Source organism: Aspergillus clavatus, genomic scaffold, assembly GCF_000002715.2.
Source record: "Aspergillus clavatus NRRL 1 1099423829800 genomic scaffold, whole genome shotgun sequence".
Taxonomy (NCBI): domain Eukaryota; kingdom Fungi; phylum Ascomycota; class Eurotiomycetes; order Eurotiales; family Aspergillaceae; genus Aspergillus; species Aspergillus clavatus.
In genome coordinates this window covers 1,422,849-1,442,895 of record NW_001517099.1, presented here as the reverse complement: position 1 = coordinate 1,442,895, position 20,047 = coordinate 1,422,849, and the positions used below count along the sequence as shown (strand labels likewise).

Sequence of the window (20,047 nt, the reverse complement as noted above, 5' to 3'; positions counted from 1 at the left end):
CGCAGGTCTCTGAACTGAATCTCAGATTCTGGGTTGTCTCATCTCTATCTATCTACCGACAACCCTCACCCGCGGCTTCGATCTCTGCTTGGTGGACTGCCAATGTGCGCGTCATTCTTTCTGCGGTTCTGCGGTTCCTGTCGGATCATCAAGACTGATACACGCCTTAGCCCGCCTGCTCAACCGTGGTCGAGTCTTTCTTTGACTGGCGACAGCTGACCAGAAAGACCTCGACGACCGAAAAGTGACCGGGCATTGCGTTCGAGGACTGGTACTACTCCACCAGTCATTTAACTGGTTAATGGTTCAGCTCGGTGTCTTCTAATTATTCGAGTAATTTTCGTCTTTTTTTCCGCCCCTCTTGGTCCTCTACTCGACAGGGAGTTTCTGTGCGTCACAGGTTTCTCTTGTCGGAGGCGACTTTGACCCATTGTTCAGCTGTGCTCTGTTTCTTTCACCAAATCAATAATCGTCTGAGCTGAGCGGTCTTCTGATCCCGCCCGAATCTTACCCAATAGCTTTTTCGTGCTATTATTCTTTGACTTACTATTATTATTTTTTTGGTTAATTTTTTTTTTTTTTTTTTTTTTTTTTTTGTTTTCCCACCCCTTCTACTCCATATCTCATTTGGATTCTTGAATCTCGTGACGAACACGAAGAGTGAGAGAGAACGAGACAGCAGAAGGTTCTCTCGAAGTTGGGGAAAAAAAGAAACGTCAAGAAAATCGACGGTCGGCAAGGTCAAGTTGATACCTTATTTTTTCCCTCTCGTTTTCTCGCTATTTTCTCCCTTCACGGAACAACTACAACATCACCAACCAAAAGCACAGCAGAAGGGAAGACAAGACGTCCGGGCCGGAATTACCAACTCCTGCAACTGATACTACTACTACTACTGCTACTACTCCAACCAACCGACTACCACCTTCCACTGTTCTCTTTATAGAGCAAATTAGCACCTGCTCCGGTTAAGGTTTGTCTGGAACCGTGCTCGGCTGGCTCTTGCCGCTTGCATTCTGACGACACCATCCCATCTCTCTTGCTGTGTCTTCGGCGCCGTTTTCGTAAAACCCGCCTGTTCCATCACGCTTATCGGAAGGCGATAGGAAGAGAGGCGAGAACAGAAAAGAAAAGAAAAAGAAAAAAAAAAAAAAAAAGGAAGAAAAAAAAAAAAAAAAAGGAAGAAAAAAGAAAGACTACATCAGCCACTCAAAGGAAGATCAATTCCCCCAGCACGCTATCACTGACGACTACTACTACATACTCTTCCTGCTGGCTGTTGTTGCTCTCTTACCTAGCAGCTCCCAGCTTCTGCGCATCCGGAGTGGTAGTAAGGAAGTACTACTAGGTACTTAGCTGTGTCTTCGCCTATTCCCACATCCTCAGGCTCCACCCATGGTACCTGGTCCTTGGTCCTGCTCCAGCTTTGAACTAATCATCAATCAATCATACTCTTCTGGCGTGTCCATCTTTAACCAGACATACCCCCCCCCTCTCCCCTCCTTGTCCTCTTGACGACTTGACCTTCCCCTTTTCCCCCACTGGGTACTATCGTCCGTTCACTCTAGTGCTCCTTTGAACCACAAGTGCCCGCTGCAAGGTTCCAAAGACCCAAACCCGACTTGCCTATTATCTCATTTTTCGCTGCCGATTTGTTGTAAAAAAAAACGACAGATCCTTTCCCTTGTCTTGTGCTTCTATTCCAAGCCTTATCTTCCCTCGCGTGAACCCTGTCCGGTCAATTCGTGGTTGGTCACGCGTTCCTCTTTCGGATATACCAGTCTTTGGTTCCTTTGACTCTACTCTACGTGGTTGTTTGTCACAGACCTCCGCCTTGATGAGTGCGTCGACGTTTTCAGACGCCTCTCTTTCTCGCGAATCTCAGAGGTGAGTTCGGCCTTTCCTCGCGACGGAATGGTCTTCTCGGCTCTTACTCAGCTGTCCAGGGCTTCCCACTGACAATGTTGTCCAACACCAGTTCTGACTTCGAATTGATCATTCGCCAGCAGCCCGACCGGGCGCGCGTGGCTGGTGGGAAGGAGAAAGGTGCGTCGCATGCTCGCGGGAGCGCGGTCCGTCGAACGTCAAGAAATGGCCGGGTGCTGACATTTGCCGGGATTATCACAGAACGCAAGCCGGTCGATCCACCTCCGATCGTGCAACTCCGGGTACGAGAGGAAGGGAGCTATCTTGCTCAGTAAGTAACAACTGAAGGCTTTTCCGAGGGACGGGGTTTCGATCGAGAGAAGAACTGCACAGCTAATCCCGTCCGTGTAGGCATTACCTACAGAGTCCGTATTACTTCATGTGCTGCAGCTTATACGATGGCAATGAAGATCAACCGGTTCCCGTGCCGCCGAGTACGGCTTTGGCAGGCACTTTGGTCTCCTCCCTTCACCGTTTGAAGGATGTGGATAACAACGGTAAGCGTGGCTTCGTATGGAGAGGACTCGTCTCTTTCACAATCACTGACTTGATCGGCTCAAGATGGTGGATTTTTCGTGTTTGGGGACCTGTCTGTCAAAATGGAAGGACAATTTCGGCTGAAGTTCACGCTCTTTGAGATGCGAAAGTGAGCAATCTATGGTGACTGGGTTTTTGGAGGAGAAGGACGGGAGGTTAACTTCTGTGCACAGGGACGTCGTGACCTACTTGAAATCCATTATCTCAGATCGCTTCACTGGTAAGGACTGTTCCACGCCCCGGTTGGATACTGTGTTCATCCAGTACGCTAATACAACATAGTCTCTCCATCGAAGACTTTCCCGGGGATGCAAGAATCAACTTTCCTATCACGATCGTTCGCAGACCAGGGTGTCAAACTAAGAATCCGGAAGGAGCCTCGTACTTTGTCTCTGTAAGTTCATCGCCGAGACACTAAAGCTGGGGCCCTTTTTCAGTACATATGCTAACCTTTCTTCGTCAGGAAACGGCCACCGCGGCCAGATGAATATGCCCAGCCGCTTCCACGTTCCCCGGATCGCTCGTCGATGCAGATGCCCGGAAATGCTTTCAGTGGTTATCCGGCAGCGAGTAGAGATTACACATACTACGGAACACCGGTCAAGCGTCAGCGCACGTCAGTGGATTATGGGAATCGAGGCATGTATGATGCGGAAGGCCGAATACGCCAGGTAGACGCATATCCGCAGACCGCGACTATGTATTCAAACCAGCCGGGAACCTACCAGAACCCCATGATGCAAGGATATCCCACGGGACATGCAGGAGTACCTGATTATGCGGTTTGTCACCCACAAATTACACTGACTCCTCCCTCATCCTATGGGTCTCCCCAGAAAAACTTCACGTCTGCGCTGAAATCTCTGGGGTCCGGTTACATGGCACAAACGCGACCCTCTACTGACACCGATGTGCAGATTTCGTACGGTATCCCGTCCTCGGCTCAGGTTACTCAGATGCAGGATCCAGCAGCTCAATCTCGGTCCAGCCAGCAGGCCACAATGCAGTCTCTGGGAATGATGAACCAGCCAGGAACTCCTGTACAGCATCCCCATGAGCCAATGGCTTTTCCCTATGGATGAGAACTAATAGCCATCTTCGTAAACAGACCGCGGATTCCACAGGCGCCATGATGTCACAAGGCTACCCTCAATCACGATCGCAGCAATATCAAACTAGCTCCACGATCCTACCACCTCTGCAACGGAATCGCAACTATCCCCAAGGGACCAACGGCGCAGCGACGCGAGGCTATTTTGACCAAGCGTCACAAGGTGCAACTCCTATTCTTCCATCCCAGCCAATGGGATCGAACGAAGGGGATCGATACGGTACGGCACCTGGCCAGGGCACCTTTGACCACCCTGGTTCCCATAATGGGACACCCCGATAAATTCGGCGAACGAGGTCATGGCTTACTATTCTCATACTTTCTTCAACTGATGTCTTTCTACCACCTTTATTACTCTTTTTAAAAAATGGCCCTCGGGGAATTGAGGGTCTGTCTCGGAGGATTTTGTCGACTTTTGCTTTCTGTTTTTATCTTTACTTTTATCGTTTCCCTGGTTTGGATAGACCGATGGACGGGTGTTATACGGGACAGAATCGGGGGCTGGCAGGCTATACATGGCGCATGGGACACAACAGGAGTAACCGTGCTAGCGGGGCCTCTCTCTGATATCTTTACTTTCAGTTTTACTTTGCTTTCACGGTTATTGTTCGCGTCTGAAGGGCGACGTTCGATATTCTATGTATATATTGATTGTACCAAAGCAGGCGCTTCATGTCTGGCTGAGGGAAACTTGGCAATCTAACCTGCTCCCACGGCCTTTGGAGGCGGCTGTTGAATCTTTTCAATCTTTCTGATGACCGATGTCAATGGAAACAGACTGATTACAAAAGAGGCGGAAGGGAAGAAAGGGTAATACAAGCTGAAGAAGGGCATACCATGCAGGCCAAGACAAAGAGCTGGTCGTATGCATACTTCCTTTTGTCTATCTCTATTGCGTGCCTAATTGTGTGCCTGAGGAATCAGTCATCGGTCAGGCCAGTATAAACACCACACGCCTTCTCTTTCCAGACCAGCATGCGTCGTCCTTCTCTTCTTTTCACCTCCTTCATCCTCTCCCCCCTTCTCCCCAGTTACCTCTTCTCTTCCCTCTTCAACTCCCCCATCTGAGAATCACTGTTGTCGTGGCTAGATCTCGTCCCCATTTCTAGTTTGAACTAGAATAGGTCATAAAGCAGAGAGGACATGGCTTCAACAATAGATGCAGGAGAGAACCATCTGAACCCCCTTCCACAGCACTCCCCCGAGTTCAGCAATCTGGAGATACGAGGTACCTGGAGCGGCGATGAGCTCGATCCAGTGAATCTCAGACTCTCGCTCGAGGTAAGCTGGTTTCTTAGTCGCCTATCCCCGCTGGTTGAGAGGCTCTAAAAGTTCTTACTGGCCGTGTTTTGTTGATCCTCTCTACACACAGGTTCAATGTGTGCCAAATACGGAACTACAGCTTCTCAACACCAGATCCACAAGCATATCCTTGGTCAAGGCCTTCTCTGTTCGCCTTCAGTCCGATGGACTGGGCCAGGAGAATCACTCAAGTGAAAGTTCACCTCAGAGTCCATTGTTTGCCTTCTCTGCCCCGGTTTCTGATGATGGAGCCAAGGGTCCCTCTACATTCCCGGTAGGTATCTCGGCAAAAGGACTCAGCACCGCAGGCAAGGAATCATCTACTGGTCTTTCGAAAGAGACAACGCCAACCACCGAGAATTCCATGAGGCTTTCGGACAGCCTTGAACTTGGGTCTTTGTCGCTTTCCTTCTCTCCACCCAGGTTCTCATCTGGAATGCACCTGAACGTGGCAAGATGTGCTGATTGGATCAGGACGCAGAACCTGGGAAAGAAGAGGAGTGCCTCCGATGCATGCCTTACTGATTCCAGTTCTGATTCAGAAAAGAACAAGACTCCTAGTAGGAAACCCTCTGCAAAGAGCGCTGTTAGTAAGTACAGCAGCGCTGCCGAGTCGACCCCCGAGTCTGATGACGGGTCAGTTCGAACCCCATGCAAGACAACAGATAGGGGAGCCATTTCTATTTTAGATCAGTCTCCACCACGAGCCTTCTGTGAGAGACATTCCAGAAAGCACAGTATGATTCCCAAGCGGGTCTCTCGGCTGCAGAATGACCCAGCAAAACAAGCATCTTCCAGCCCTACGTTTGGACCTACCTCGAACATTTTGGATGACAAGCAGCTCTCTGAAAATGGAGATTTTCCCACTCCTACAAAGCCAATCAAAATTCAGCCACCCCATGACAAGGGAGAAGGCCATGGCTCTTTCAGTACGACCACTACTGCGACAACTTCAAATCCTTCCCAGGCGGTTGAATCAGTTGCTACCGAATTGACCAACATCACCAAGTCTAATTCAGATAGAGATTCATCTCAGTCGAGTCTTGGTCTGAAAACGCTCCTAGATAGTCATCTCATTGATTTAGAACCCGACGAACAACCGACAACAAGTGCCATAAAGCCTACTACACCGGAACCTTCGAGTCCGCCACCGCGTGAAGACGTGATTGCACCGCAGACTCCAGTCTCGAAGGGTGACGCTACTACTTGGGTGCCAGGTAGTGGTCACAAGCATCGCCCATCATGCGATTGTGATGATTGTCAGCCTGGCATGAGCAAGCCTCAAGTTGAGATCGATGGCGGAATCATCTTTATTCGGAACCCTGCAAAGGTCAGGCCAGCGACATACAAGGTTGCCGTCACACTTTCCGTATTCCTTGAGAACGGGAATCCAAATGGTTGGAATGACTTGGTTATACCAGGCCTTCCCAGAATGAGGGCAGGCGAGAATGCATTCTTCGTATTCCTCATGCCCGAGAACCATGGCTTAGAATTTCGCACGACAAATTTGCAGAGATACAAGACTGTTGAGAACTGTTTTTGCGCTGAATTTGTCAACCAAAGAGACCTCATCGTTCCTCTACGTGTCTGTGACCAGAGATTCTACGGTATTGTCAAAGACTTCACGGTAGATCAGGAGATCCGAGCCGAACATACAGTCGTTGCCAATATAGAAGGGCCTGGGAAAGCCCCTCGGCCCGATATTGTGGTCAAATACACAGCGATGTGTTCCTTGAGGCTGCACAACCGTTTTTTTTGGGCAGAAAAGTGCTGCTTTTTCCTCCGTTTAGATGGCGGTCCTGAGGGCTGTTTTCGCTGCCAACTCAAGTCTCAGAAAACGGACCTCCAGATGATTCAGTTGCAGGCAAGGGATGATGCAATTGGTGTCTCTCACATCCAAGTGATTTGCTCGCCTAGAGATCTAGAAATGTTTGGGATAACTTGGGAGGTCAATCTTCGTGGTCGTCAAGCTATGAACTGGCTGCCCCGGATTTATCCTGTCTCTTCAACTTCTTGCGAAAGTAATAAAAACAATCTTCGGCAAATCTTTACCGAGTTGGAGGCGGGACTCCGCCGAAAAATAGGGCACGAACCTGTGAGGTTGACAGACGTGGATGATGGCAATGACAACGCTTTTGAAGCGGAACACAGCACAGAGAAACAAAGCGCGGAAGACGATGACAGGTGTCCTGAACAACCCTCAGAACTTCCCTTTGAAGAACAGGACTCACCTGTTGAGATGGGCCATCCTTCGTTGAGGACATCGATCACGGACTCACGGGTTGAACTTCTCACATACTGGAAGCAATACCTGATCACAACCTTTTGTGTTTCTGTGATTTGGTGTATAATCTCAGTGACATTATATACTCCTACCTACTCTAATGCGTTCAATGGCGCTCTGAACGAAACGGGTTTGAATGTCCCTCCCCCCATCGCGCCTGTGGATCTGAATTCTTTCGGGGCAAGTCCTAGTCATGGAGGCACGGGTCCTGAGCTAACCCCGTCTAAACGTGATGTCATCACAGAGCAAGCCACTGAGAGCCAATCGCCTGAATCTTTTGAGCAGGGTTCGAAGACCAACACGGCTCAAAATGGGAATCATCCAGCCGCGGAAGACATCCAGGAGGCGTCAGAGCTGGTCGGCACCTCAGTGAAGGGTTCTGGTTCGATTTCCAAAGTGCCGGGAGATCAATCTGTTCTCTCTCTCCGTGACAGAATTGATTATTGGCTTGGTTGGAGGGGTCCAATTCCGGATGAGCTTTAAGATTCATCGATTGAAATTGTCACAGTCCTGGTGGGTTCGAGCCTGGATGGGTGGTAAAGGCTGGCGGTGTGACTGTACGGAGCTTGGGTACTGTAAGTAGTCATATGAATTCAGTTTCCAATGCAATATTTCTTCAATTTGACGATTATCGTTCATATCATCCCACCGTCTCGAATGGCTTGATCACTTCCTCCACAGCCCATTTTAGTACATCAGCCATGGGTGATGCTCCCTTCCCCGGGGCAACAATAACACCAGCGTCATCTCTCAAGTTCACCCCTTGCCCCACACTCTTGATTAGGTCCTCGGTATCTAAGCTCTTGAGTTCCTGCAAGTCATCAGCCGGGGAGGGTGTTTCAGGTAGCAGCAACCATGCATGATCCCGAACATATCGCGGCCAGACGATATCGTCGACGTAACCTGGCGGGTCGGTCCAAAAGTTCTGCGGCGGTGCATCGTCCTCCTTTTCCAGGTCCACATGCTGTTTCACATCTTCCGGGATCGGCGATCCCCTCTGCGGCAGAGTAGCCGGGATCGGCGCCGGCCCAATCGTCACATAACCACTGCGACTCTCCCGGCGGCCCTTGACCAAGTCATACGGCGCAGGCAGAAACAAGTGCACATCGATTTGCTCATGCACCGGCCGCAGCACATGCTCCTTCACCTCCGCTCCCGGCGGACTGAAGAGCAGAAACCCCTCGAAGAAAACTAGCGTCCGCTTGCCCTTTCCCTGGCCCTGGTCCTGGCCCCGCTGCAGTCGCGCGCTGACGTCCCGCCGCAGCCCTAGGACCGTCTCCTCGCGCACGCCCGAGTCAGACGCCTCGTTGAGATCCTCCTTGCTCTTCAGGCGGGGCGGGAGGTGGCCGTGCGCTCGGACATAGGCCAGCGCCGCGGCCATAAAGGGCACATCGAGCGCCTCGACGGTGTCCCAGTCCTGCACTGTGGTGCCGGAGGCAGTTGTTGTATATGGGATTCTTGGTGGGGGGGAGTTGTGCTGATTAGCTAGCTGCTCCTTTCATCGAGAATGGGGTGGGGAGCGGGGTGAGGGGAGATTTACTTATCATCCGGGAGGTAAAAGTCATCCTCGTGGATGATAAAGGTGTGCAGATCTGGGTCGACGTGCGAGAAGATGCTCTGCAGGAGACGCGCTAGGGTCGTTTTGCCGCTGGAGGACGGGCCTGAGATCCCGACTATGGTGACCTGGGACATTTCGTCTCGGTGGATGGCTCCGTTGTGTGGGGAGGGTTGGAACGTATGGTTCGAGTAGAGTAGTTCAGTTTAATGCATTGTACACTTGAAGGTAGAAGCAATCGGGTGATGAGATATTATATTATGTCTTTTGGGTCTTGGAGGCGCTGTCTCATCAGCTGGGGGGTAAGTCGGACCGATCAGTCGCTGATAGTGGGGTCGGCGTCGTTGCTGGGACTGTTGTCACTCAACAGCTATCTACTGGTACTCGAATGTCTCAACCCAAATAGTATGTACGAGAGAAATCGACAGCCATCATCGGTAATTGGATACATTATTTACATGTTCCACATCAAAAGTTGATGTTGTTAATCGATGTTGCGATATCACGTGAGCTCCGCCGGCGGGGTGTAGACGACTTCCTTTTTCAGTAACCCCCACAACCGCGGTCAATTCTGGAGATTCAGAGACGATGTCAAGAACGTGGTGGGGATTTTGTCTAGTGTGGTCACTTCATATCAAGCGTATGGGTTCAGCAGGAGAGCGCTAAGTAGTCACGCTAAATGTACGATAAATTCGTTCAAAAGACTCTAGCCATCACTAGTGTTGCTTAAATGGAAGTAATGTACATGGTAAAAGTATCACTGTGGAGATCCGACAGACTTCTCAGCTTTCAAAGGGCCAAATAAGGATCCTGATCCTGAGCTTTGTTGGAGATCAGTAGAGGACCCAGATGCCCCCTGGGTACCACTATTCTGGCGATCGACGCTGGCCACGAACGAGGGCGATCTGGGAGAGTGCGACTGTCTCGCGGGAGTCATCAGAATACCTTCCGGAGAGAGAAACTCCAGACCGGCTGGAGCCCTTCGTCTCTTAGGCGTGACAAGATCCAGCTCGCCGTCTGAACCGTTGTTGTTCCGCGAGGGCCGGTTTCGCTTCCGAGGAGTCTCACTATCCTCTTCGTCGTCAGGAATCGGCAGCTTATGCCGGTCAAAGAAGCCAGAAGGGGTGCTCAGCCATGCGATGTTGGCAAGCCTGTCATCTCCAATCATTGGGATGAACGCTTCATTCTGGATGATGGACTTAATAGCGTTGTCGTCGAGCGGATCCTTTTCCGCTTCTTGCATCTCCTGGTCAGACATTGCTTTTCTGCGCTTCAACATCCTGTCTTCCAATGTATCCTTGAGCACCAGGGTCTCCACATACACCGGCCGAGTCTGCCCGATTCGATGCGCTCGTTTGATGGCCTGAGACTCAATATTCGGTTGCCAGACAGGGTTCACAAAAAAGACACGGGAGGCGTTCGCGATGTGAAGACCGTGAGATGCTTGGTTCAGGTCCATCAAGAAGACCCGTATCTCCTCATTGTAGCGGAACAGGTTAAAATAGCTCGAGCGCTGCTGAGGGGTCAGCGTACTGGTGTACATGCGATATTCAATGCCGAGCAAATCGAGTCCTTCTGCAATCCAAACAGCGGAGTTTGTACTGTCATAAAAGATAATGATCTTCTCCTCCGTGTGCAATACCTGAACTCGATTGAGCAGGTAAGTCATTTTGGCCGATGTTGTGGCGACCAACTTTGTCTGTGCAAGAGGCGAGTCTGGCGGCAGAGACTTCATCAGACCCTTGGAGAACGATTTCTTTCCGGCTTTCTTTCTGGTCTTTTTCTCGGTTGCAAACTCCAACTTGCCTTTCATTTCTTCTGTAGCGTTGGCTAATTCCCGGCGGGCTTTGATACCAGCTCCAGCAAGGCCTTCCGCTGGATCACAGGATTTCAGGTGCTCTTTGACGAATTGTTGGGCACGACAAGCTTGGCTAATCCCCATGAGAAGTGGCTCGACGTCTGACTTGGACGGCTGCAGTGCCCACAAGCCTCGAGCATGGTCAGGAAAGTCCTGGACGTAGACGCCCAACTCGTTCAATTGTCTAAATGCATTCCAGGCCTCGCTGGCGAGCGCCTTGTGAGCTATCTGCATGCCCTCACAGAGCATTGCGATGTCATTGTAATTCATGCGATCTCGATTTTTCCCCATATATTCAAGGGCATTTTGCACGGCCCCTGAAATATCATGGTTGGAGGTTGCCCACCAAAAACCGGCTTGTCGAAGATTCCTTATCAAAGTGCTTAGATGGTCTTTATTTTTAGGATCAAACATGTAGTCTTTACCTTCCCGTTCTGATGTAATTGCGTTAACGGCCAGGATGAAAATGAACAGATTCAGATTCAACCTGTCGTAAAAGGTGGGTTCCAAGTAAACCACCCTGTTATGGAGCTTTGGAAGTGTGGTTTCAGTCTGGATGACATCCATGCGATGGCGCACAACAAGACTCTGGAGAATCACTCGGAGTGACTGCACTTTTCGACGGCTCCCGTCCTTTCCTACAAGCTTCGTGTACGTGGTCCAATCAGCCTGGTCAGTAACGGGATTTGACCACGGTTTGAGATCGAAAAACTGGACGACCACTGGTTTCAGTCTTGCGATGTAATCATCGTCTCTGATTTCTACCTTCTTCTTCCTTTTGAGAACAGCATCAGTTGCCTCAGACATGTCTGTGTCGCTGGTATGTGTCTCGCGTGAGGCGATGCTCACTTCGACACCGTAAAGACCGCGGGACGGCGTTCCTGACACAATCCATCGGCGCTCGGCGCGTAGCTGCTCTAGGAGAACGCCGGTGTTTGTCTTGTTACTTTTACTCGAACCAGCGACACTGTGACCTTCATCAATTATGATGCGAAGCCAGTGAAGCTTTAACAGGGGAGATTCCGTGGGCTTAAATGGGCCACATTTCTTGTCGACTGACTTGCCAGCCTCCTGGTCAAACCGCGATCTTGAGAACAAGAGAATATCATATTGTAGGAGATCGTCGGAATCGGGGGTCACGTCCGTCGGGTTTCGTAGGATAAGGACCTTGAGCCCTTGAGTATGCCGCGTAATTTGTTCTTCCCAGTGGTCTACCAAGTTGGGGGGAACAACAATCAGAGTCCCAGATGTGAGTCGCACACGTTGAAGAGAGGGTCTTGGATATGCCGCGCTCGTGCGACTAGCATTTCGTACTGGAGGTGGCGGGATTTTGTAAGCGCCGCGATTCTCTTCGCAAGCTTTGATACACCTCGTATATACCATACCAGAACGGCCGAGTCGATCAAAGTGGCTCTTCCATGGCATTGAGGACTGGCCCGCAGCTGCCGCCGCCATTTCTACCAGAGATGCGCACTTCTCCCGAGTAGCCACTGCTTCACGGTACAGTGGTGGTATCGCTGGAACATGGCTGCGAGTTGCCAGAATGACAGCCAGACAAATCAGCGTCTTCCCGCAGCCCATGGTCTCCGCCAAAATGCCCCCGCAAGTTTCCGAGTACAACTTCTTTTCTTTGTATATCATGCCCTTTTTGTCATCATAGTAGTATTCACGGCCGCTGGGGCCCTGAAAGGCTTGCAGGCGGGGATCCAGCATCTGCGCTGGTTGCACCTCTCGCTGAACCATGAGCGCCGCGGAACGGCCCTGGTACGGGTAGAGAGGGGTCTTCAAGCCGACAACGCTGAGATCTTGGCCGGTCTCCGTATCTTTATCGGATGATAATGGTAGTGATGATGATGATAGCAATTGTTCCATAGCGAGTCTCGCGTACGGGTCCTTCATGTCTTCGACTCGCGGCTCGGGGTTCTGTAAAGTGTTGAAGATGTAATAGAGTGATTCCTCTTCAAACTCGTTTTGATTGGGTATATCCTCAGCAATACTCTGTTCTGAGCGGAATAACCCATCCCATGCGTCCGCCGACCGATCAACCTTGGTCATGACAGTCTTTAGGGCCGCTCTTAAGGCCTTGTTCGAGCGAGGAATGTACTTGTGCCCAGCATCATCTGGCAACACATAGACACGGACATAGCACCATTGGGGATGTCTCACGTAGGTATACTCGAATGTCCGCAACCAGTTCTCCTTCTCTAGGTTGGCAAGTTCCTCGGCAGGATAGTCATCTTCGAGGTCCACGATCGTCTCCTGGTCCACATTGTACTTCCAATTACGTTTCCTCAGAACACCAACCGCAACATATGGATCCAGGTTTCGAAGGAAGGATTCTTTCTCCTGTTTGAACTTCTGCGCGGGGGTCAGTTTCTGATTGCTGCGGTCCGGGAGCGAGGATGAAGATGTGAGAGTAGTGACGAGGGTCGCCATCGATGCAGGAGGGGTATGGTGGGTGGGACAGATCATGGTCTGCTTAGCACAAGGTATTCCATTAGTTCTCGAGAAGATAACAGAAACACGACTTCATTCGCGATTGAACCAGCACCGAAGATCGTGATAGGTGCTTGGGTCGCCCGGGGGGAGAGGGGGGGAGAAGGAACAAACCGAAGAATGGGCGATCGTAATCGGCTCAGTCGATGCAACACCTGGTCAGATATCCAGCTCACTGAGCGCCATCGTCTTGAAGCCCCAGTATCTCCAGCCTTGAACTTGTGTTGCCCTTTCTCCTGTCACTCGACCTTCAGAGCAGAACCGAATCACCACAATCCGCTATCAGCCAGCAGGCATGCAAATCTTCATGCGCAGAAGAGATTTCAATGAGAAGGGAAATAAAAGAGAAGAAGCGACATCACAGACTTCCGTCCACACTCCTGAGTTTACTCATCACCCAGCGGCATCCTCTTGTTTGGACCTGTCAAGTTTCAGCCTTGCCCTCAGTCGCAGTGAAGCATTCCTTCGACTCTGACGCGGCGATAACAGCGATGGATCAACTCCGCAGATAGAATCATGTTCTGATTGGCTGCTGGCGCTGACCGCTCTTGATGCTGCCTATTTGGGTTATATTGGCTTGCTTATCTCACCAGGAGTATCAAACTGCGAACTACTACTCCGTACACACCTTTCTAAAGTCAACTTACACAGTTCAAGGACAGAAATATGATTTGATTAATTAGTAGCATTCAAATTTAACTTATTTCACTTATTATTTATCCAATCCGTCGACCCAGATAGTGGCAATGGGTAAAAGGCGATGAGTGTCACAACCGTCAAACACCATGGAATGTGACAACACTGACAGAGATATATATCCATCCCAACAAGAGCAGAAAAGCAATGACACAAAATTACAGACAAGCCTCCATCCGAGCGGAACAATGCTAAATGTTAGACTGCAAACAAAAAGCCACCTCCATGTAATCCGTTGAATTGCGCCAGAGAAAGAAAATAAGGAAAACAAGCAAACAAGAGACTTCATTGAGTAAGGAAGTCCTCGATCTCAAAACCAACCCGTTTTAGAGCCTTCTCTTCTAGATCTTTCTGAGAACCCACTACTCGGCGCACAACTACAGTCCGTGCGTCTTGCAGACGAACCTCAACCGGATTGCCTCCGAAGCGATCCAACTCATCCTTCTCGCAATCCCGGATATAGACAGTGATGTCCGGCCCGACACACGCTCGCCAGAGCGAGGCCATCCACTGCCAATGGTCTAGTGGCGCGTAGGAATCACTGATTGGTACATAGCAGGCATACGCGTCTGCCGTGGTGAGTTGATAGCGCGGCACAAGAGCAATTGGGACGGGAGAGAGTCCGGTACTGGAGACCGACGAGGAGGCATCTGATCCGTTCTCACTGGATTGTGCCGGAGAACCGATTTTCAATTCAGCCGTCTTAGGGATGATGGTCTTCGGTGAGACTTCAAAAGCGGCATCGTTATCAGATAATTTCGATCCCGGAGACTCACTCGCAGGCTTGACGAAGCTCGAGATCGCATCGGAGATGCGATGCCATACAGAAATTGTGTTGAGGTAGTCGACGGTGGCATCCCCCATCTGGCCAGCCTGGGACTCTTGTGGGCGGATATCGGGACCCTCGAAGACCTGGGGGTTATATTTGCCTTCTTTCTGAAGGAGACGGTTGAGGTAATCAACGACTGCCCTCACTTGCAACGGATCTTGTCCGTCCACAGCGATCACGACTCCCCGCCGTTGAAAGCAACCATCACGGAAAGATGGCACGAGCGGAGGCGATATTTTGGAAAGTAACTTGATCTTGTTGATGAATGGGATGTTCATGACCATGGCCTCAAGACTTGATCCTTCTTGCGGAAAGGGGGTGATTGGCGTCATGGAGCTTGCCACCGGGGTACTGGTCTGCAATGGTGGAAGTCTCAGACTCGGGTCATGTGAAGGATGTTCCCTACTCTGTCGAGCTGCTCTAGAAGGATGTGGCATTTGAAGAAGAGCCCGAGCTTGCGTCACATCTGAACGGGGGGTATAAGGGGAAATCGGGTACGGCGACTCGGGACTTCGATCTCGATGGATATTCGGTTTCAGCAGCACCTGTGAGTTAAATCGGCGACGTTTCGAGTCTGGTGATCGGCAACCACTCTCTTCCCACTGCCGCTGACGCGGCGGACGAATCTCACCAGTGCTTGCAACCCTGATGGGGTGAACTGGTCTATCTCCATCCCTGGCTCGATACTGGTAACTTCGGGCCGCGAGCACGTCGGGATGGGTTGATACGCCACTGGAGGATCCATTGGGGGTGAACGGTGCCTCAGGTGATACAGGCGGGGTCATGACACGACCTCCACACCGAGTACAAACGGTAGAGCCTGGTGGGTTGTGGCTAATGCCAGAACTCATGGAACGGGAATTTCCATCCCGACCATAGCGGCGCGGCTGATACCGGTACTCAGGATACTGCTGCTGGTGGCGAGCTTTCTCTTCCTGCGGGCGAGAATCAGTCACCGTCAATGGAACAAAGAGCGGGAAGAGAGAAGAACTGAGGCCTGAACGACGTACCTCGGCAAGAGCCTTCCATTCATCTTTTGTCTCCTGAGGGAGCTTTCTCCACTGCTCCCCAATGATCTTGGAGATATCCGGATTCGCCAGCCCCGGATTCTGAGCCACTACCGCGGCCTGATAGTGTTGGCGGTATAGGATGAAAGCTGCGTCACTTCTTGTCAGTTTCACACAGTACTCAGTTCCCGGACAATACGATGGCCTACCATTTCGCGGTCTGGGAATCTTGGGATCTGGTTGGCACAGACAGAAGTGCGTCACTGAATCCTTTGACGCCGTCGATTTCACCGGACTAGACGAGGAGGACCTCTCTGATTGTGACGAGCGCTCTCGCAGCGGCATAGTCCTCGCGGGCAATGGTGCACCCAGGTTGGCAGAGTCGGTGGGCGGGTTAGAAGCAATCTTATTGAGGGTGATCTTGGCCCGATTGAGCGAGGAGAGATGCACCTGCGGCAGCCCCGTTGAAGGTAAACTCGGGGCGAACCTGCACGAAGCAGTGTCGACAGGGTGATCTATGATGGCGACCTTGGCGGCCTCGTCGTTCATGATCTTGTGCTCGAGGAGGTTGCTAGACCGTCTCGGAAGATTGACTGGAGGAGCGTCATGGAGCAAAGCAGAAGGTTTGGGGAGAACTCGATCGTAAGACATTTAAGAAAGTGATAAGGAAACCGCCGTATGATGGGCCGGGAGGAGGTCGCGATGCTGAGCTGAAAGAAAAGGACATTAGATGAAAGAGCAAAGAGGGCGAAGCTGGTTTAGAAAAGCCCGGGGGGGTAATGGGAGGCAGAGCCAAAGAAGAAGTGAAAGAAAGAAAGAGAGGAAAAAGGAATGAATGAATGAATTAAGAGATATAAGGTTAAAAAGAAACGATATAAATCCTCGTAATTTGCCTTCTTGCTTTTTTTCCCTTTTCTTTTTCAATCTAATTTTCTTTCTTTCTTTTTTTTTTTTTTGTTTTTAATGATAGCTGTCAGATGGTTAATTTGCTTGTGCTCAGAGCAGCAGCAGGAGGAGGAGGTGGAGGAGGAGGAGGAGAGGTCTGTATAGTTTCTTTTTTGTCTTCGTGCCCTTTGGCGCTTGATCCTTGTCTTCGCTTCGCTTCCTTTTGACTTGATAGTTATCCTTAATTTCCCCTTCCAAATCGCTTTGTTCTAAATCTATCTTCGGACTCTGGGATCCTGGAAAGCCCTGGACCTATTACACCACCCCTGTTCGGTTGGATAATGGATCTACCTGTTAACCCTGAGAACCACGTTCTTTGTCTCTTTGGCTGGATGATACATAGCCCCTCGGATTGCTCCCAACTGCTAGTCACAAGTGGTAGTAGTTACTATGACTTACTAGGGTCCAAACGAGATGGAACCTGATCGCCTGGACCTGGATCTGGACCAGTGACTGTATTTCTTTTCTTGACAGAGTAGCTGTCTACCATCTAGCAGACTAGCCTACCTGCTTATCGTTTAAGATGATCCACGGTTAACAAAGGAAATATGGGGGGGATCCTTTTTTTTTTTTTTTTTTTTTTTTTTTGTTGAAGCGATTGTGCTTGCTGTTCCTGGGGGAGGTTCTAGACATCTACAGAGGGTAATGAATGGATTGATGATTCTTACTTGTTGTAGGTGCGCTGAGAACGTGGTAGCTGCTACCTTGCTACCTAAGGCACGATACCCGAGTGGAGGTACTTCCAGGTACCTACCTAACTATCCTCCGTGGGTAATTCGCAGTCGTTAGCTTAGTTACTGGGAGGTATGTTCTGTGCCGTCGAGCTCCAGCGCTACTGTGATCGCTAAGAGCAAGATCACGATTCAGATCCCTTCGACTGTGATAGTAGCTGTTGGTTAGATATCTACGACTTCGTAGATAGATAGTTGGCGACTGGAGTAAACTTGGAAGTGTCGATAGAGTATCTAGTAGGTAACCTAAGTAAGTAGGTTTCAATGCGGTCTGAGCTTTTTTCTTTGCCCGCATGCGGCGTGCCGTCAACTAAAAGCCCGCACTGGACCAATCACTGAATGCGGCTTGGACCATCACCAACACCCGCAATGATTGGCTCACAAGCATCCAGTGACATGATGACATCTGCCCTAAATCACGGGAAAGTCACCTGGTGTGCCCCTATGGAAGCTTGGCCACTAGTCCTAATTAGGTCTAGTGTTCAAGGCATTGAACAAAGTACTAGGTAGATACTCCATACTAAAGTTGAGAACAGCTTGATAGATATCAATCGGCCTGAGGCATGTTGGACTCTTTAGCCTTTCTCCCCGTGCACATTACATCTTCCCCCCCCCACTCTTCCAGCTAATTAAACTAACACACACAAACCCCCCTTTGTTCGCCTTCCAACAGCTTAAGAAGAACAAAGAACATGTCAATCAAAGAAAACTAACCTTGTACTGTTCTACCCTTTTTTGACTGGGGGAAACGAGGAGAAGCCCCCCTGTTCCTCGTACATTTGACCCCCCCCCCCCCCACCCCCAGTATCTATCCTGTTCTGGATACTAGATAGACAATTCGGACCTAGAGTGATTTCAGTTCTCAACAACTTCCGTGGCCCCATCTTCTCCCAGACACCTCACTGATTTGAAATTGGAACCCTGGAACTATGGAGCTGATAATTACTAGGTATGACATGGTGATGTTACAGCTTGCAGTTCCTAGACCTGTCAAAGGCCTGTCATAACTACCAGGATCGATGACCCTTTCTTTTTTTCTTGATCCCTTGTCGATCAACATTCCGATCTACCACCCCACAGTCACGTTGCATATTGAAACAGGTGGAGCAGGGATTGCTTGCCTCTCAACGAGACAATACCACCTTGGCTAGGAACTGGGATCTCGACTATGATGCTTTGTCGAGAGTAGGTCCGGCAGACTCTCTTCCGCACTCGTCCAACGAGACAAGGAAAGCTACCCGGCCCCTCTCAGCAACAATGAATCAGGTCCCAGTCTGATCCCCAAATCATAGTTGCAGGAAGTATAGGTGGCTTTGCGACCGTCTCCGCTGACGTAAGGTCGATCTCCTCCCCTCTATCCTTCTTTCATCACCAACGCCTTTGTGAGCGTTTGGTTGTGTCGGGACGCAGCTGGTCAGCTCCGTTCCAACCCCTGGCTGGTCATTACGTCAAGATGTCGAAAAGAGGGTTCCAGCACGATGTGAATCATTGGGAGAATGGCCTTCTACCTAGGTGGTAGCTCTACTTGAGCCACTTCTCTTCGATACCATGGAAAACTTCTGTTCCCATAAGTCGGTGCGCCGATGGGCCAAGGTGCATTTCGTTCCTGGAAGGTGTGGTCAGTGACCCGTCACGTCAAATCCCGGCAACCATAATGAGGCGTAGAGAGTTTCGAACTCACCAGAACAGATACCTGTCGGGCTTGGAGCACTGTTTCTCCTTCGAAACCATGACCCATTGCTGGCCAGATTGGACGCATGCGTCCTCAACGTTCTCCCAGCCCGGGTCCTGATTGCGCCCGAGCCCATTCGCTTCTTCAACCCCTGCTGCGAAGAGCTGCCAGTCTCGGATCTGGTCCGCCAAGAATGCGTTGGTGTCGAACAGATAGATCTCGCCTTGATCCCATTGTTCAGCTGCCTCCCGGAGTTTGCTGTTCCAGTACTCTGTAGTCTTGACGGTATCCTTGTGGCGGCTGACACGCTCATCGGCAGTGGGCTTGAATGCAGGCAGGAAGGTGACATCCGGTGTCAAAGTGAGAATGACATTGAGGTCGTTTGCGCCCCAGAGGTGAGACAGCACATTGAGCTGGTCCATGATAACTTGAATACTGTGGTCAATCAGTCCCGTCGATTCCTCGTAGCTCTTCCCGACCATGTTCCACAAGTCCCAAACACCAAAGGAAACCACCACGATAGTGTTATTCAGGCGCGAGGAAGTCTCGTCGTCGGACAACGACTGCAAGACTAGTGTTTCGGCGGCCGTCCACTGACTCATCTGAGTCTTGAAATCCGCCAGCGGTGACTTGTACAAGTTGAGCATGGGGCCCGACAGTTCCGAATTGTCCACCACGGAGCCAATGTAGTTCCCCCGCAACGACTTGGCCGTCTGCGCCAGGTTTTCATGATGGCATTCGTACTAGGTTGGGTTATTGTTAGCTTCACTGCCGCACCCCTCTCTTTTTCCAGCTCAGCTCGTAGTAGAGACAAAGGATGGTGGTCGCTAGCTTACCAGGGAGCACAGCCAATCGGTCCATACCGATCCCTGAATTTCACCCGCATTGTTGTCACTCCACGAATCGCCAAAGACCACCAATCTCCGATCAAACGTGTTCGCGGCGTCGAACTCAACAGCCGGCGAATGAGCGGGAACCACTCGACGATAGTAATGCTGGGATGCGAGAAACAATGATGAAATCAGGATGCTGCATAGTGCCAAGGCACAGAGGGCGTAAAGCCGGTTGAAGAGTCTCATCGCGATAAGCCGTCGAGAA

At 50.6% G+C, this 20,047-nt stretch overlaps 6 protein-coding genes across 6 annotated transcripts, besides 9 other annotated features; 2 read left to right on the top strand and 4 right to left on the bottom strand.

Moving 5' to 3' along the window:
* Positions 1-568: 568 nt before the first annotated feature.
* Positions 569-601: a microsatellite.
* Positions 570-601: a microsatellite.
* A 280-nt stretch (positions 602-881) lies between these two features.
* Positions 882-906: a microsatellite.
* Positions 907-1,124: 218 nt separating this feature from the next.
* Positions 1,125-1,194: a microsatellite.
* Positions 1,126-1,179: a microsatellite.
* A 767-nt stretch (positions 1,195-1,961) lies between the features above and the next one.
* Positions 1,962-3,856, top strand: vosA (the record flags this gene model as incomplete). The annotated part of the gene is made up of 8 exons (XM_001271956.1): positions 1,962-2,197; positions 2,317-2,423; positions 2,488-2,572; positions 2,637-2,683; positions 2,746-2,857; positions 2,927-3,245; positions 3,381-3,503; positions 3,572-3,856. The coding sequence occupies 8 exons, from the start codon at positions 1,962-1,964 to the stop codon at positions 3,854-3,856; spliced, it is 1,314 nt and encodes a 437-aa protein (XP_001271957.1).
* An 861-nt stretch (positions 3,857-4,717) lies between these two features.
* Positions 4,718-7,643, top strand: ACLA_050020 (uncharacterized protein; the record flags this gene model as incomplete). Its single annotated transcript, XM_001271955.1, has 2 exons — positions 4,718-4,855; positions 4,947-7,643. The coding sequence occupies 2 exons, from the start codon at positions 4,718-4,720 to the stop codon at positions 7,641-7,643; spliced, it is 2,835 nt and encodes a 944-aa protein (XP_001271956.1).
* A 157-nt stretch (positions 7,644-7,800) lies between these two features.
* On the bottom strand, positions 7,801-8,852 carry ACLA_050010 (ribosylnicotinamide kinase; the record flags this gene model as incomplete). The annotated part of the gene is made up of 2 exons (XM_001271954.1): positions 7,801-8,617; positions 8,701-8,852. The coding sequence occupies 2 exons, from the start codon at positions 8,850-8,852 to the stop codon at positions 7,801-7,803; spliced, it is 969 nt and encodes a 322-aa protein (XP_001271955.1).
* Positions 8,853-9,472: 620 nt separating this feature from the next.
* On the bottom strand, positions 9,473-13,045 carry ACLA_050000 (putative SNF2 family helicase; the record flags this gene model as incomplete). The annotated part of the gene is made up of 1 exon (XM_001271953.1): positions 9,473-13,045. One exon carries the CDS (start codon positions 13,043-13,045, stop codon positions 9,473-9,475), a length of 3,573 nt encoding a protein of 1,190 aa, XP_001271954.1.
* A 1,005-nt stretch (positions 13,046-14,050) lies between these two features.
* On the bottom strand, positions 14,051-16,252 carry ACLA_049990 (putative HMG box transcriptional regulator; the record flags this gene model as incomplete). The annotated part of the gene is made up of 3 exons (XM_001271952.1): positions 14,051-15,529; positions 15,605-15,750; positions 15,811-16,252. 3 exons carry the CDS (start codon positions 16,250-16,252, stop codon positions 14,051-14,053), a joined length of 2,067 nt encoding a protein of 688 aa, XP_001271953.1.
* A 278-nt stretch (positions 16,253-16,530) lies between these two features.
* Positions 16,531-16,563: a microsatellite.
* A 47-nt stretch (positions 16,564-16,610) lies between these two features.
* Positions 16,611-16,639: a microsatellite.
* Positions 16,640-17,107: 468 nt separating this feature from the next.
* Positions 17,108-17,134: a microsatellite.
* Positions 17,109-17,134: a microsatellite.
* Positions 17,135-18,798: 1,664 nt separating this feature from the next.
* ACLA_049980 (uncharacterized protein) lies at positions 18,799-20,028 on the bottom strand (the record flags this gene model as incomplete). The annotated part of the gene is made up of 3 exons (XM_001271951.1): positions 18,799-18,883; positions 18,959-19,692; positions 19,786-20,028. 3 exons carry the CDS (start codon positions 20,026-20,028, stop codon positions 18,799-18,801), a joined length of 1,062 nt encoding a protein of 353 aa, XP_001271952.1.
* Positions 20,029-20,047: the final 19 nt, after the last annotated feature.